At 52.1% G+C, this 17,641-nt stretch overlaps 1 protein-coding gene across 1 annotated transcript in view; it reads left to right on the forward strand.

Annotated features, from left to right (window-relative positions):
• The window catches only part of CFAP77 (cilia and flagella associated protein 77), a 123,370-nt gene that overhangs the window by 87,333 nt on the left and 18,396 nt on the right, over positions 1–17,641 (forward strand). The window contains exons 4-5 of the mRNA XM_046642378.1: positions 8,192–8,297; positions 11,373–11,474. Coding sequence (XP_046498334.1) covers positions 8,192–8,297; positions 11,373–11,474 — 208 coding nt within the window. The remainder of the gene's footprint in view (positions 1–8,191; positions 8,298–11,372; positions 11,475–17,641) is intronic.

Here is a 17,641-nt window from a genome sequence, read left to right on the forward strand (position 1 = left end):
CAGTCAGGGCTCTGGAGGAAGTGGGGTCCTGGGCTGTGCTGGTCTGGGAGGAGGCATGAGACCGGTGGGATCTAGGGGATGGGGCAGGGCCTTTGAAACATGTGCCCCACACCCCAAGGGCAAGGAGAGACCACCGGTGGATGCTGAGGAAGACAGGACCAGATGTGCTTTGTTAAAAAGCCTCAGCCTTGGCTGGCCCGGTGGCCGAGTGGTTAAGTTCCTGTGCTCCGCTTTGGTGGCCCAGGGTCTTGACAGTTTGGATCCTGGGCGCGGACATGGCACCGCTCCTTGGGTCACATGCCACAACCAGAAGGACCCACAACTAGAATATACAACTATGTACTGGGTGGCTTTGGGGAGAAGAAAAAAAAATTGGCAGCAGATGTTAGTTCGGGGCCAATCTTCAAGGAAAAAAAAAAGCCTGAGCTCTGGTGTAGAGGGGTGGGGCAGAGACAGGGAGCCGGGCCTGTTACAGGGTCTGGTGAGAGAGGACAGTACCTAGGAAGGCCTGGGGTCCTGAGGGAGAGTAGCCAGGCCCCCTGGGCTTGGCCTCTGTGGGCAGTCTGCTCGCTGGAGGTCCCCTCCAGCCTTTGCAGAAATCGATTCACCTTCTCTTGGCTGCAGATGCTGTAGCCAGAGGGGTAGGAGTCCAGGCTTTGCTGCTGGAGTGTGCTGTGTGACCCTGGCCAGCCATTTGACCTCTCTGGGCCTCAGCTTCCCCACTCCCACCTTTCCCACCTCATTTAGTGAGGATAAATAATTAAGACCTCTGTGTGAACCCCCTCCAGCTCCTCAAAAGAAAGCTGCCAATATGTCGGCTATAATTGTGACCACAGGGGCTCTCAGCCTGTGGCAAAAATCATTAGTTCTGGGATGGGAAAAATGCCTTTTTTTCATTATAAAGAACTACATTGACTTTTAAAAAAACTGAATGTGTTTTAAGCTGGCAGCAAAAAACAGTTGCAGAAGAAAATAAGAAAAACGGCTCCTAAAGTTGCGTCCTCCAGGGTCAGGCACACAGGGAGATGCTGAAGCCCCACTTGAGAGCGTGCAGGGCTGGGCTCTCGCCAGGGGCCTCCCCTGGCCCCCGAAGGCCCAGCCACCCTCCGCGGCTTGTGGTGGAAAGGCTGAAAATAAACTGTGCAGAGAGTGCTGGTCTGACGTCCACAGCACCGTGTGGTGAGGGGCAGCTTGTGACCTCACGCTGAACCTGGGGACCTGGATGCATCACCCCCATTGCTGACTGTGAGGTCCGGCTGAATCACATGACCTCTCAGACTTGGGTTTCTTTTTTTTTGCTTTCCTTGTTGCAAAAGAGTCGTAAAACACCAGTAAGTAGACTGGAAGGGGAAGGTCCCCTTGCCCCCCGCAGCATGTCTGCCCCCCCACCCCAGGACAAGTCCTTTTTCCATCCACTCACACCTGTGTCGATACCCCTGCACATATAAGACTTTCTCCCCCCAACTTGTTTTTTTATACTTGACGTATGTCTTGGAGATCTTTCTGGGTCGTTACACGGATGGCCACTCTAATCTGTTTGGCAGCTATATAATATTTCCTAAATATATCCTGCCATCGCTTTATAAATGTGACCAGTACAGTGAACAAGTGGGAGCTGTACGGGAATTCTAGAGCATCGTATCCTCGCCCTGTTCAAACCCACTCTGAGGGTCAACTTCGTGCCCGGCCCCTTTCCCAGGGAAAATCTCAGACCTCCCAGGCTGTTCTGCTCACTCCCGATGACAAAAGACCATCTCAGCGCGCCCGTTAATATGTCCAATCCAGCGTAACCATCAAGACTTCCAGCTTCGTTGGGAGAAAAGCTCCTTTCCTCCCCCAGCTAGAAGCTCAGTGGGAAGAGGGGGAGTGAGCTAGGGGGAGTGAGCTGCTCTCTGTGATCCCCCCCCAATTCCTTGGCTCCAGGGTGGGCAGCGGGCTGACAGTAGGACCTTCGGTTCTTAATACATTTCCTGATTTCATCTGGTAACACGTCATTTAGCATTCTTTCATTTGCTCTTCTAAGTGAGACTGGCCGATAGTGTATACCTTCTCCTTGTCTCGGTTTGGGGTTATAAAGTGATTTGGGAAGCTTTAGAAAAAGTTCTGGAAAGCCCTGGAATCCTGTCTGCAGCGAGGTTGTGAGAACTCATGTGCGAGAACATTCGGACCTGGTACTCATGGCTCTATTAACGTTTCTTTATGTACTTAGTCAACTTTGATCTTTTATATTTTTCTAGACAAATCACCCATTTTGCTTTGGTTTTCACATTTATTAGCATAAAGTTATACATAATATTCTCTTATAATTAAAAAAAATCTTACTTGCGCTCAAGAGCAGCTTCAGGTTTTGTGCGACCTGGAGCTTATTCAAGTTTGGGGCCCTCTTTAAGAAAAAAAAACCTGGGGCCGGCCCCGTGGCCAAGTGGTTAGGGTCACGCGCTCCACTGTGGTGGCCCAGGGTTTTGCCAGTTCGGATCCTGGGCGCAGACATGGCACCGCTCATGAGGCCATGCTGAGGCGGCGTCCCACATGCCACAACCAGAAGGACCCACAACTAAAAAGTTACCACTATGTACCAGGGGGCTTTGGGGAGAAAAAGGAAAAATAAAATCTTTAAAAAAAATTTTTGTTAATTAAAAAAAAAAAACAAACTCAAAATCCTGACTACAAGTTTGGCACAAAACTGAAAATTTAATTAGAATGAGAAAAGAAATCAGAACAAATTACAAATATAAATAAGCTGACAAATACCACAAGATCCAGAAAAATGAAACATTGAAAAAGATCAATTGCCTGACACACCCCCATATTCATTTCTCCCTCTACATTTTTGGGTTCCACGCTTTTTGATTACCTCTTCGTACGACAGTTATCTTGTAATATTTTTCCATAAAGCAGAAAGCTATTTCAGTTTTTCCTCTAGCATGCTTGATGGCCTTTTAAAAAATATTTCACTTTGAAATAATAATAGAGTCACAAGAAGTTGTGACACTAGTACAGAGAATTCCTGCGTGTTCCTCGCCTGGTTTCCCCCAACGATAAAATCTTCCACAGCTACAGCGCGACACCAAAACTAAAAACTGACACCCTACGATACACACACTTCGTTCGGCTTTCACTACTTTTAGATGTACTCTTGTGTGTGCATATGTGTGTGTGTATTTAGTTCTATGCAAATTTATCACATGTACACATTTGTGTAACACAATCAGGATACAGAATGGTTCTATCACCTCAAAGATCTCGCTCATACCACCTCATAGTGACCTCCCACCTGCCACTCCGTAATCCCTGGAAAATTCCAAAATATCACATGCATGGAATCATTCATTATGTAACCTCTTGAGACGGTTTTTTTCACCCAGCATCGTGGCCTTTCAATGCATCCAAGTTGTGCATGTCGATAGTTCGCTCCTTTTTGCTGTTGAGTAGAGCGCCATAGTATGGAGGGACCACAGCTGGTTCAACAGTTCTTCCACTGAAGGACCCAGTTTGGAGCCATTACAATAATTCTGCTGCGAACATATGTGTACAGACACAGACATAAGTTCGTAAGACCTAAGACCTAATTTGTGTAGACATAAGTTGCCATTTCTCTGGAATAAATGCCCAGGAGTGCAATTGCTGGGCCGTATGGTAAGTGTATATTTAGTTTTTTAAGAAACCGTCAAACTCTTTTCCAGAGCGGCTATACCATTTTACACCCCACCAGCAATGTCTGAGAGGTCAGTTTCTCTGCATCCTCACCAGCATTCGATATTGTCACTATTTCTCATTTTAGCTGTCATCGTGGTCTTAATTTACGTTTCCCTGATGGCTAGGGGTGTTGACTATTTTTTCATATACTTGTTTGCCATCCATATGTCTTTACTGATGAAATGTCTCTTCCCGTCTTTCACCCGTTTTCTAAATGGATTGTCTTGTTTTTGTTTTTACTGTTGAGTTTTGAGAGTTCTTTATACATTCTATGTAGGAGTCCTTCTCCAGATGTACAGTTTGCAAATACGTCCTCCCAGTCTGCAGTTCGTCTTTTCATCTTCTTAACGGGACCTTTCACAGAGCAAAAGTTCTTAATTTTGATGAAGTCCAATTTATCACTTTTTTTCTCTAAAGGATCATGCTTTGGTGTCAAGTCTAAGGACTCCTCACCTAGCCTAGCCCAAGTCCCAAATATTTTCTCCTACATTTTCTTCAGAAAGTTTTCTGGTTTTACATTCTCCGTTTAAATCTGTGAGCCATTTTGCCGTTTTTTGAGTTGATTCTTATTTTTGAGTTAGTTCTTGCATAGGGTGTGAGACTTGAGTTGAGAGCTGTTTTTTTGGTTTTTGGCCTTTTTTGTCTGTGAGGTCCGTTGTTCCAGCACCGTTTGTTGGAAAGACTGTCCTTCCTCCGTTGAATTGCAATTCCACCAATCTACTCTCTTTACCTTATTACAACTCATCTATAGCCTAATTTATGATACTCTGGATTATGAAAAAGTGTGTCTCCTAGAATTTTGCCTAATCTCTCTTTCTCTGGCTCCCCCACCCCCACCCCCTGGTTTCCAACAACGTCGAATTACTGAGAGAGGCACTGTGCCAGTTCACACCGGACATGAGCCATTCGTGCCCTCGTGGCGTTGGCGTTCAGTGGCCGAGACCGATTAGAAAGCAGTAAAGGGAAGAAGGAGACAGCATCTGCATGGGAGGGCACCTGGCAAGGGCCATTTCAGGATGGGCTGGTCATGGACGAGCCGTCTGAGGAGGTGACCTAACAGCTGAGACCTGAAGGCGAAGGAGAAGTTGAGCGTGTGCCTAACAGGAGAAAGAAGACTCCAGCTGGAGGGAAAAGGCTTGGAAGGTTCCGGAAGCCGTGAGAGATGGGGTGAATGTCGGGGAGGAGCTGGAGAGGGAAGGGCTTTGCAGGCCGTGGCGAGGAGTCTTGGCTTAGCCTAAGAAGCAGGAGGCCATCAACGGTGTTTGAAAGAAAGGGTGATGGGACATGATTTATGTCCTGAGTTTCCCCCGTGTCAGACAAGCCTGTCCACCTTTTCATCCAAGCTTCCCCTCATCATCTACTAGGTTACATTGAGCAAGTTAATGAGCCACAGCAGAAGTGGGCAAATCCTCGGGCTCCTCAGCCAGCCGGGGCTGGGCCGTTGTGACTCTCGAGGGCTGTCGGCTGCTCTCTGGCTCCGAGCCCCTCCCTGCCAGGTGATAAGATCGGCTGGCTGGGGCAGGACACAAGGCGGTCAGCGAGGCTGCAGGAGGGCTTCGAGGGGAGGGCTGCCGTGATGGATGCGAGGGGGGCTGCTGGGAAGAGAGCTTTTCTGTTGTGAATGGCCTCTTGGGGTAGATACTGCGAGATGACGCATCTCGTGTCATTAGAAAGCACAGCCATAAATTAGGCGGCTCAGAAGCATGGGGTGTGTAATAATTAAGTAATAAAAGTCGCCACAGGGGTAAAGGAAACGGAAAACAAAGAGCCGCTGTTTGTAGATGCACTGCAGGCTGCTCTGTAAAGAGACCTCTGAGCGCAAGCGGCGCGTCAAAGCCACTGAACCTCCACTCAAATAGAGTCCCAGCTCAGCCCAGTCTCAAAGAGGTCCTCACGTAAGGGAGGCAGACTGTGCCAGGAGCACAGGTCGGGTGGGAGAGTAGGGGGTGGATATTTAGGTCCAGTCCAGCTCTACATCTGTCTCTGGGTTCACAAAAATCTCATACTTGGAGGGGCCGAGCAGGTAGCAGAGCTTCTGGTAGAAGGGCAATAGGGAAGGGAGAGGACTGGGGCTAAATGGCACCTGATCCTCAGCTTTAGCCAACCGTTGCTGCATAGGAATGCAGGCCCACACGGTCAGGACCTACGCATTTTCAAGACAATCTAGAAAGCTGGGTTTTTATGTAAAATTTCCCAATTTTTCAGTATTGACAATGATTTCAAAGTCTTTTAAGACCGCTGTGCAGGCCAATCAAACACAAGGCCAGAGACTTGAGGTTTGCAGTCTCTGGTCCTTCACTGTATGATCTTGGGGAGTCACCTCTCTTCTCAGTAGCCCCATTTTCTCATTCCCTTGTCTGTGAAAGAAGGTCACTGGGGAAGATGAGAGTCTCTGAAGCTTTCCTGGGGTGCTTGCGCCTCTGAAAATGCGATGGACAGAAGCTGGGGGTCCCCTCCCTAGACAGAATGTGTGTACACACCTGCTCGGAAACGACTGACTCCAACTTCCCGTGACCTCAGGGGGCTAGAGGGTCTCAATGGCCTAAGCCTCGAAGTGTGGGTCCTGGGGAAGCACTTCCAGCCACTCCAGACCCATGGAACCGGAACGTGCCTTTAACGAGATCCCCCAGGGATCCGCGCACACACATGACAGCTTGCAAAATGCTGCTGTGTGGGTCCTTCCGCCGTGCAAGACTGATTCCTTGTCACCAGACCTTCCCTGGATGGCAGATTCCATCGGCGTTTCCCAAAGTGTGAGCTGAGGAACCCCCATACGCTAGTTTCCTGGGGCTGCCGAAACACATCACCACAAACCTGGGGGCTTAAAGCAACAGAAATGGATTCTCTTCTAGTCTGGAGGCCAGAGGTTTGAGAGGAAGGTGTCCGCAGGGCCCTGCTCCCTCCAGCGGCTCTGGGGAGAGTCTCTCCCTGACTCTGCCACCCGCTGGGGGCTCCAGGCGTTCTTCAGCTTCTGGCAGCATCACTCCGCTTTCTGCCTCCACGTTCACATCACCTTCTCCTCTTCTCTCTGCGTCTCTCTTCTGTGCATCTCTTATAAGGGCACTTGCCGTTGGATTTGAGGCCAATCCTAGAAAGCACTTACGTAACTATTTACCCTATCTTGAGATCCTCAACTTGACTACCGCTGCAAAAGCCCTTTTTCGGAATAAAGCCATATTCACAGGTTCCAGGGATCAAGATAGAAATATATATTTTCAGGGGCCGCCATTCCACCCACCACATCCCGTATCTGAACTACGTCCTATATTTGCTAAAAATTCTACTTCTTGGCCCCCCCCCCCCCCACTTCCTGAATCAGAACCTCTGGGTTTTTTCCCCCAAATATTGGGTGGATGGTGCTGCATACCTCCTATGGCGTCACTCCCGGCACAATGTCTGTTTGTCACTTTCAGTGATGCTAAGATTGATCATTTTGGTAAATTTTATGTTACATGTATTTTACCACAATAAAAAAAATTGATCATTTGGCTCAGCTGTGGCAGCCTGACCCACCCATTATAAAGTTCCCCTCTGCCTTCCAACTAGTCACTTTAGCAGCCACTGGTGATTGTTACCTAAATCCATGATTTCATTGGGAATTGCAAAATAATGATTCCCTTCCCCTCTAGTCTATTCCTCCTGCATTCATTAGCTCTGGTTCTTCTGTAAAGAGCTTTCCCTCATCACCTATTTGGTTACACTGAGCAGGTCTCTCTCACAGCACGGCCTCACTGCTCTGGGACCTTACTCTTGATCTCTAGGATGGGGATAATATCTGTGCCCACTTTATAGTGCTGTGAAGGGATGGTGCGAACAAAATACTCTGCACAGGATAAGTGCTCCTTGGCTGGAGACTCTTGTCACAACCAGAGCTGGATTCTAAAAGTTGCAAAGCCAGATTTTATTCAGTACTATTGCAAAAGAGGAAAGTGACTTCAGTATAGAAGTGGGCTCAGTTCTGCACACAACTCAGGTGGGCATTTATAGCCGAGGAGCAGAGTGCAAAGGTGAGTGGGTGTAAAGCTTCTAAGAGGAGACATCAAGGGTGGGGGGATTCTAAACTGACTTAGGATCAGTCAGAGTGATCAGATAGCAGGGATATCGAGGGTGGCAGGACTGACTTAGCAGGGTTCTTTGCTAAGACTGACTTCAGCAGGCCAAGGGTAGGGCCCGAGGATAAGGCCTAGTTGAAAAGAGGGTACAGAGGAGCCTGCCTAAAATCTGGTGAAAGGCAGAGTCTTCGTCACCATCTCAGGCCGGGCACTTGGTTGACATGCAGTAAATGTTTGTTGAATGACTCAAGCAAGGCACCTGTTTCTTCCATGGCTTTAGAAGGCTGGAGAGAGCCTCTGGCAGCCTTGGGGGAGAGCGGTTTGCCCTGTAGCCCCCACAGGCTGGGTAGCCACAGCCCTGGAGCTCCCCATGGGTGTCCTCGGGAGAGAGGGTGCTGCTGGCCCTTCCAAGACCTCAGGCCTGTCTGGATTCTCCCCGGCAGGCCTTCCACCCCCTTCTTTGATCTGCTGCAGCACCGGTACCAGCAGCTTTGGGTGCAGGAACAAAAGGCCACCCAGAAAGCCATTAAACTGGAGAAAAAACACAAGGTAAACACAGCGCTCACTCCTGAGCGGCCGACTGGTGGGGGGAAGCGGGGTTCGGGGGTGCTGGCAGGGGCAAAGCTTTGAGATGACATTCGTACCTGTCCGTCGCTGCAGGGGTGTGTGGGGGTGAGAGGGGAATCATGTTGTTTCTTGCGGTGCAGACGAGGCATCACAGAAATCTAGAGCCGGAGAGGGCCTTGGTGACCGTCAGTTTATAACCCCTACGTAAGCCCCCAGAGTGGAAGTTTCTGGCCAGGGTCACTGGCAAGCTGGCCGGGTGCCTCTGGGGCAGGATTGGACCCCGGTCTCCTGATTCCTTCCGGGCCTCCTTCACCAAACCTCCCACGACCTCACACGTCCGGAGAGCAGATTTTAAACCAACTTGACCTGGCCTGGACAGAAATGTGCCCTGTACTGTCTATATAGAAAAGGCCAATTAGGCAAAAGGAACAGAGAAAGCCCACTTCTGGGAAGGTGCTGTAAAGAGCACATTTTATTGAACATTAGGAATACATTCTGTTTCAAATTAATGAATGGGCCCCATGCTAAACCCTTGACGGACGTCACGTACATCATCTCGTCCACGCTGGCAGCGGCCCGTGAGCTGGGCATCCTCGCCCCTCTCTCCTGGGTGTGGAAATGAGGCTCAGAGAGGCGGTGCCCGTGCCGGGAAACTGGAGCCGACGCCAGAGCGAGGCCCAAACACTGCCAATTGCTAATGAGATGAGTCTCGGTGAGACTTTTACCCGGACAAACATCTTTAGCTGTTAATTTGTGTTGCCCTACGCCTTTGAAAATACTGAAACAGTACTTCCTTTAAAATATCGCGAAATTCGGACCTTGGGAGAGCTCATGTCGGCCTCCTCTCCAGTAGGTCCAGACGGATGATTGTAAAATCAGAATTGCTTTATGTTCACATGGCGCTTTACAGATTCCATCACGACCGCCACAAGCAATGCCGTCCCTCAGCCCCCTGCCATGCTCCGTGCCGAGAACCAGGCTGGACACACGCCCTGAGTTCCTGCATTTTTCCTCCTGAGCACCCCTGAGGTCACTGTCTCGTCAGATCATCTCAGTTTGCATTTTCAGATGAGGAAACTGAGGCTCAGAGAGACTAAGTGACTGGCCGAAGGTGTCAGAGCCAGGCCTTGACCCAGGCATGTCCAAGCTCTTCTGGATGGCGAGGTCCCACTCCCACTGATTATGGGAGAGCTCAGGTTCAGCGACAGCACCTGGGACATTCTAGGGCCAAAGTGGGAAGTGGAAGAGTCTTCCCAGGGATCCTGGTGCCCTCTGGCCGGGCCAGGACCCGTGCTATGGACGGTGGGGCCCCTCTCAGCTGTTCTCCGAGGTCTGAGGACTCTGAGACACCAGCTCCGTCAAGAGCAGAGCTTCGTAATAGCATTTTAAAAGCAGCCCATGACTAGTTTATTCGTTAATGGCTCAAGAAAGAGTCGGCTTACGATGGTAATGACCAGTTTTAGAGGGAGCGTTGCCATTACGAACTGCTTTATGGCTCCAACTGAGGGTCGTGTCATTTAATTAGTAACTATTGCACAGCAACTCAGAGAGTCGCAAGTCCACGGCATCCCGAGCCTCCAAGGACACATCCTGTGACTCTGGAGACAATCCTGCAGCCAGCACCTCTCCTTTTTTTTAGCAGAGCAGCCCCTGAGCAGCCAGTGTGAGCGGCTCCACCCCAAGCACTGGCTGGGAACTGGCACCAGGTGCAGGAGCGCAACTTTGAGTGACCCGCCACTTCACTGAGGTCTCAGTTTCCTCACTGGGCAAAAAAAGGGGGTCAGATTAAATGAGGGCTTGCCATGCCACGCCTAGCATGAAGTAGGCACTCAGAATACACTGTGGAACCAAGCCCAGAGTTCTCTTCCCGTTCCAAGATTCTTTGTGGCTGATAGGTTTTCTAACAAACGGCCATGAGCACCCAGACCCACCGAACCCTGGGGGCTGCTGTCTGGGGTTGATAAGCAATTTACTGGGTTTGATGAGATGGTCAGTTTGCAAGGTGAAATTGCCACCATCCAAGAGGAAGCCTGTCTCCGCAGCAGCTAAGGATGTCCTGGAGTTTGGATGGTGATGCCCCTCAACGAAATTCTTGGTAATGGCTTCCGTTTAACGAGCAATCATCTCGGGCCAGACACTCCGCTCAAAGCTTAACTCAGCAAGTCCTACAATAATGCTGTTTGTTAGGCATCACTACCCCACTTTCAGTGCAGGGAAGTGAGGCCTAGAAAGGTGACATGACTTGCCAGCACCCCTCCAATTCTGACGCCCAGCTTGTTAACCCCCGGCTAGACAGCCTCTCTGCTTCGGTTCAAAGATAAAGTGTCAAATCTAGAAGGCAGAGAGGACAGCTGATCCAAAGGGCTTGTAAGTTACCCACAGGCACATTCAATAAAACTAATACAATTGATTAACAAAATAAGTCAATAAAAGGGGGTTGATAGGGTCGTGGCATCTTCAGTTAAAGTCAGGTCAGTATGAAGTTGAGGAGGAGTGAGACTCCCTCTGTGCCTTTGAAATCCCGCCCACAGAGACCTCGTGGGCTCTGAACCGAGTCCCTGAAACCCTCTCCTAAAAGGAGCCCTCCTTCCTCTCCCGCGAGCAGGCAGGCACGGTAGGACCTGCTCCTGAGAAATGGCAACCGTCCCCTGAACCATGCACTCTTCATTCCGACATAGTGGAGTCCCTACTAATTGCCAGGGCTGGGTTAGCTACGGAGGAAATGTCAAGGTTGCCTGGGACACCGTCCCTGCCCTCAAGGCGGCTGCATGCCAGAACCCGGGGTGTTCTAGGGTCGAACCAGAAACCAGAACAACATGCTCTTGGCATCAGGTGGTCCCGCTCCCAAGTCCACTGGGCCGTGGCCAGGGGCAGGGCAGGGCCAGGAGTGCTGGTGCCGTAAAGTCAGACTCGAAGACGGGCCGGAGCCAGGAGGAATGTGAGCCCCAGGTCTGCAGCACCAGGAATGCCGACCCTCCGCCCTCGCGCCCTTCCTCGTAGCTCAGGCTTCTCCAGGAGCCAGCTACCATCTCACCTTTGCACTCCTCTGGCCTGCAGGTGATCCTGGGGAAGCTGTATGAGACCCGGAGCAGTCAGCTGAGGAAGTACAAGCCGCCGGTGAAGCTGGATGCCCTCTGGCATATGCCTCACTTCCAGAAGGTCAGTCTCGCCTCCAACTGCCGCTTTCCGCCCTGGGGCGGGCGCCGCTCACCTTGCCTGGTCTTTACCTGTCCTCTAGACAGTGGGGTTCTGTGGGCTTCTAACCACGGATTGGCATAACAATGACAACGATAACAGTAATAACAGTGAAAGCAATAACTAACATTTTTTGAGCACTTCCTAAGTGCCAGGCACTGAGTTCCACGTCATTGACTCTTCACACTCGTTGGAGAGCGGCTGCTACTGCATTCCTGTTTCAGACAGGAAACATGGCGTATGCTGGTAAGCGGCAGCCTTGGGCTGAACCTGGGCCATCTGACCACGGAGCCTGGGTGTCTGTCCACCGGGCGGACACTGGGTCAAACCCCTCCACTGATGGGGTCGTCGATGCACCACATCCAGCACTGGGGATTTGGGGATGCAAGACAGCCCCATGCCACCAGCGCTAACCCTCCCTGGGAGATGGAGCACATGTCTCATGAGGGCACAACATGCACCCAGAGAACTAACACCTGCCGTGCTCTGGCCTCAGATCTGACCCGGCGTCATTAGGCCATGTAGCCCTGTAGCACCCGGATGGACCTCACCTTCAGCACCTTTTAGCAGGGGACGAACAAGGCAAGACTGGGGGCGTTGTACAGAGGAGAGGCACTGGGAGACGTGGAGACAGCGGCTTCGGGATGGGAGGGGGCTGTGCATGCCTGACTCGGGCCCAGCAAGCCTTTCTAAGGGACACGAGGGACATTCCTGGCCCCGGGAAGACAGCTGGACAAAACAATGTACCTGGCCAGCCCCCACCCGGCTGCAATGTTGAGCTAAACTGCAGTTTAGACAATGAAGGGGCCGGTGCCTTCCTGAGCCTAATGCAATCGAACAAGCTGCCGGGCTTTGCCAGAGAAGTCTGCTTGCCCGCCTTGATGTGGCCTCTCACGTCCTGCCCAAGTGGCCTCCGCCAGCATACGTCAGTGACCATTCACCCTGCCGCCATCAGCCAGCCACCCCTGTGCACAGGAGCAGGACCGGGCGCCATGCAAGGGATGCTGCGAGGCACTGCAATGCTGCGGCTCTGAAGCTTCTTTGCCCTGGCCTCGGCAGGACCGCTTAACTCTGGTTTCTCTGTCTCTCTCAATTTCCTGCCTTTGTAACCACATCCCTCTTCCCCCTTCCCTCTCTCACACTCGGTAGTTTCCATCCACAGCCTCTTTCCTGGCCCCTCCTGTTGCTTTTCCTCCTTTGCTCTTCTCTCTCAGATTTTCCCAAAGTCCATGGGGATGCGGGCATCGGGGGGATGCTGCCTGGGGAGGGATGGCACCCATGGCTCCTCAGGCACGAGATGCCCTCCACAGCGCTCTGCTCTACAGCATTGACTCCAGCCCCTCTCAGCCCCCTGGTCTGCGACTCAGAATCTACCTGTAGCTCCGAAGGCAATGCACAATGAAGGGCTCAGGGAGTCTTCCCCCAGTGCATCAAGGAAAGGGACCCCCCACCCCCAACACCCTCCAGCCAGGTCACCCCGATTCTCCTGTGTCAGGAGCACCTGGCTTGCACGCCCGCATCCCCACATGCCTGGCCCAGAGGAGAAGCGCGAGGAGGAAATAGACAAAAGAGTTTCTCTGACCGTGGGTGTCTTCCAGTCCTTAGATTGTTGTTACAAAATACTCTTATGAACAGCAACAGCCAACCTGCGGGGATGCTATCCTTTGTTCGGGGGCAGGCACGGCGCTAAGTCATCAATGTGTATTATTTCAGGCGAGTATCCTCACCCACGCAGTGCAGAGGACAGGCAGAGGGGGCTTGTGCTCTCCCCACCCAGTGCATGGCTGCCCGTTCCTCTGACTGCAGGGCCCAAGCTAGGACGCGTCGCCCACCGTGTCATAGAAATAGTGAGGCGGAGAATAAACACGCAAGCCCTGGGACTTATGGGGTGTTTTCCATCTTCTCTGGGGATGTTCATGGGACTCTGGAAGTTCAGCTGCAGGACTCAGAGCAGGGCTCATCCCTGGGCGCCCCCTGTACAGCCCTGCAGAGGCCCTTGGTTCCCCAGAGGGCTGCCATCAAGGATGCAGCGCTCAGCGCCTCCCCTGTTGGAAGAACCAGCACGAAAAGTATTTATTGAGCTCTTACTGCATGCCCAGTGCTGAACAGGCATTATCTCATAGCTATCCCCATTCTATTGATGTGGAAACTGAGGCCCAGAGAGCTGAAGGAACTTGCCCTGGGAGAAGGGGGGTCCCTGCCTAATGCAGGGCCTCTTCTCTTGATGGCTGGGCTGTGATGCCTCCTGGCCACACCCCAGCAAGTCCCCTCTTCCCATCAAGGGCTCCTCTCTTCCCCTTCATGGTACCGATCTGTGCTATAATTAATTAATTAACTGGCCAATTAGTTGTCCAATGTCCATCTTCCCCTGTGAAACATAGTCCACAAGGACCATGCCTGCTGTATCCCCACCATGTCCACAGAGCCCAGTGTGGTGCCTGGAACCTGGGAGGTGGTCAGTAGATGTCTGTGGAAAGAATGAATGAAGGAGTAGGTGAATGAATGAATGACCAGTACAACGCAGAATGACGATTTAAAAATCTTTCACAGACCCAATGAAACCCCCATTCTCAACCTAAACGTCCCGGTGCCCATCAGCTCTGGCAGCCGCTGACTGGGTCCCGACTCAGAGGGGCCAGTGCAGCCGGAGTCCATCCTCCGCGACACGGCTGCTGCTGTCCGCAGCATCATGCGAGGCCCCAGGAGGGTCTTTGTCTGTGCCTCGTGTCTCCGCTGATCCGCCGCCCCAGCCCCTCCCTACTCGCGCCCCATTATGAAAGGAAAAAGCGTTTCCAAAAAGTTGAACCTGTCACAGTGATGGATAACCTAAATGGACTCTCCCCGCTCGCGAACAGATGTCGATGCTGAACTCTGTCAGAAATAATTAAACACCTTTCACATGGAAAAGCAGCAGGCGGGGGCACCATGGCCTGCTCCTTGGGCGGGGTCAATGTGGCGGAGCAGGCTGGCTTTCTGCACCAGCCCTGCCAGCCCACGAGGGGGCTGCCTCTGCCAACGGGGCTGCCAGACCCTCCCCACCCTGCAAAGGGGCTGCCAAGACCCTCCCCTCCTCGGCATGACACAGGGCACGCACCAGTCGTGAGCCCAAGAGAGACCAAGGAAAGGAGAAGAGACATCCCTCAGGGAGATTCCCTGTGGGGCCCCGCAGAGTCCCGGCAGAGACTGGGCTCCCAGACTCCAGCGCTTCTTTCTGGTCTGTGTGACCAGCAACTGCCACGGGACAGCCAGTGCCCAGGGGGAGGTCAGCTGACAGCTGGCAGGTGGCCTTCCTACTGGGACATTTGTACTGTGCCACAAGCAGCTGGGAGGCCTGGGCCAGCTGCTGACCCTCTCTGGGCCGCAGTCTCCTTATCTGACAATGAGGGGTTCTTGAAGCTCTCTTCCAACCTCAGGTTCCATGATCCCAAGTTCAGTGGTCAAGGAGCCATGTGTGAGGGGTTGCAGGGGCTCTTGGAGGTGGAGACCCCAAACCCAGAGTGAGCCGTAAGGGGGAACAGCTCTGACCTTTCCTCAGGTTCCCACTGGGGGGATGGGACGTGAACTCATGGCTCCCACCCGTGAGTGGGGGACTGCTGGATGTGGGCTGGCACCCTCTCTGCCCGGCGGTGTGGGGGCTCTCTCATGGTCTTCATGCTGTGTGCTGCGGCCTGCAGGGCACAGCATGGTGGCCGGCGGGGAGGGAGGAGGGAAGCAGCGTGGTATGCATGTGTGTGCGTGACCCCAGGGTCACCCAGACCTGGGTCACATGGGAACCCCGCCATCCCCTCCTGTCAGGTAGCTTTACCTGTCCAAGATCCTGCTTCCTCTTGCGTGAAATGGGCTGGTGATGCCCCTGGCAGGGCTGCTGGAGGATTCGAGGAGAACACACGTATAAAACGTTTAGCAAAGTGCCTGACCCTCATTAAGCCGCCAATAAAAGGCAGCTGCCAAGAGGATGGTCCTGGTGATCATTCATTCATTCACTTGTCATTCATTCCTTCACAAATCTCATCATTGAGCACCTCTATGCCAGGCCCTGTTCTTGGCGCTGATGATACGCTGCTGTGGGGCTGCTGGCAACTGGCAAGGAGTTGGGTGGACAGGTAACTGCACAAGTGGACGGCTAGATGGGGAAGTTTGGAGAAGCTCCACCCCCAGGGTCCAGTTCTCACAGCCTGAAATGGTGGGGAGACACCAACCTAAGTTTAGGGGGTGGAGATGTTTCCCATAACAATAACCCATCAATATAATCCTGGCCCCGGCCTGGCCCACCCTGTTCACCTGCCTTTTGCAGAAACCTCCTCGGGTTTTCTGGGCTCTGGCCCAGGACAGTCCCCCTCGGGCCCCGTGGGGAGGCGGGACTATGAATAGCGCCGCCTTCTGCTCTCAAAGGTGACCCGGTCTGAACCACACATTCTGTGGCCACCTAATATTAAGCCAAGAAGAACAGACAGCAGTTTATCCTTCTTTACGAAAAGACTGTCAGTGATAACAGCCTGAAGACAAACGGGTGGGGGCTCCAAATATTTGTGGTGGCATTGACAACGGTGGTGAAAGGCTGGGGGCCATGGGTCAAGTGATGGCTTGAGTACACAGTGGAGATGTTATATACATGTCATAATGATAACATATACTATCGTGAACTGCTGTGCAGCCACTGAAGATAAGGACTTTAGTCTGTACTTCTTGACACTTTAATCATATTTTCCCACTTCAGTAATAATTTCCCCGCATTTTATTGGAGGAAAGAACCTCTGCTGTGTGACCCTCTTTGGATGGAGGCACCCGTGCGTTGCTACAGGTGTCTGTGTCAAGGACAGACATCCTGAAGGGAGGTCCCCCACGTGGCAGCTGCGGTGAAGTCTGGGGTGGGATTCAGGCTGAGTTTTATTTTCTCTGATGCTCTTTTCTGCATTGTTTGAATTTCTACGGTGAGAACACGTAACTTTTCCAGAACCAGTGAGGCTATTAAAAAGAAATGTTTTCAAAGGACGGAGACTCTCCATCCTTCCCCGGGGACGTATCGCAGTGCTCGAGCCCCTTTCAGCCCAGCTCCTCCTGATGGCGCATGAAACGTTCCCAGCTGTTGACCAAGCCTGGTTTCTCATATTCTGTCTCCATCAGGCGTGAAGGTCAGAGGCCAGTGCTCCACCCCAGCAGCAAAGTCCGGATCTCTGCGGCCAAGTCCATGTTAGATCTGGAGATCCAAAACCCATTATAGAAGGGGGGTTTGCCCAAGCACCTGGGGGTCTCCACTTCAACCCAAACACCCCGCCTCTCCCACCACAGCCCTTGTCTTTCCTCTACAGCACCGACACCCACTGACATTACATAGTCATTCAGTCACTAAAGTATGAACAAATTGACTATATTTTCACTTGGCTTTCGGTTTCAGCCCCACTGCTTTAGAATAATGGCCCACGCTATTAGGCTAACAGTTTGATTTACAAGCTCTTGTGCTCCGAATGCTGAGATCAAACTCCTCGCTTTGTGGAAGACTAACCCTGCCTCGGGTCTCCTGGGCCCCCTGCTCCCTAATAGAACAGGAGACGGCGGGGAAAAAAATCAGCAGCCAGCCAAGCAGTGACACCAGAGATGCTGCTGATTAGCGAAAGCTGCTGAATCTAAGAAAGGATTTTCTTCCCCACCTTTAAGCTCTCTTACAAATCATAGCCGGCTGGGAAGCTAACTCTCTGTTAAACCCCCAGAGTGGCCTCTGAGCCTGTCCATCCCCCCACTGCCACCTCTGCAAAGGGCCCGCACAGGGCCAATGAAGATGGACCCTTCTCCATGCAGGTGTGGCCAGCCCCAAAGTCACTCCTTCCAGACCCAGGGGGGAAATTGCAGACGTGCTGCTCCTCCCCGAGCCCCCTGCAGCCGCCATGTATTTTAAGAATCCTGTCGCTCTGTTGCCTCGGAATAAGACTCATCCCCTGCTGCCTGCTGTGTAGGGCGCCGAGCACAGGGATGGAATGTGTCACACACACGCAGAAACGGGGCAATAGGAAGAATGATTCAGAGGTCCTGACGCAGTTGACGTTTCCTCCCTAAATACAGATAGCCCCCATTATAAATCAGATCAGTATGCAGAAGAGCTGACTCGCTGAAGGAATAAAAGCAGGGCCTTAATT

The sequence above is a fragment of the Equus quagga genome, chromosome 1 (genome assembly GCF_021613505.1).
Source record: "Equus quagga isolate Etosha38 chromosome 1, UCLA_HA_Equagga_1.0, whole genome shotgun sequence".
Lineage (NCBI taxonomy): Eukaryota > Metazoa > Chordata > Mammalia > Perissodactyla > Equidae > Equus > Equus quagga.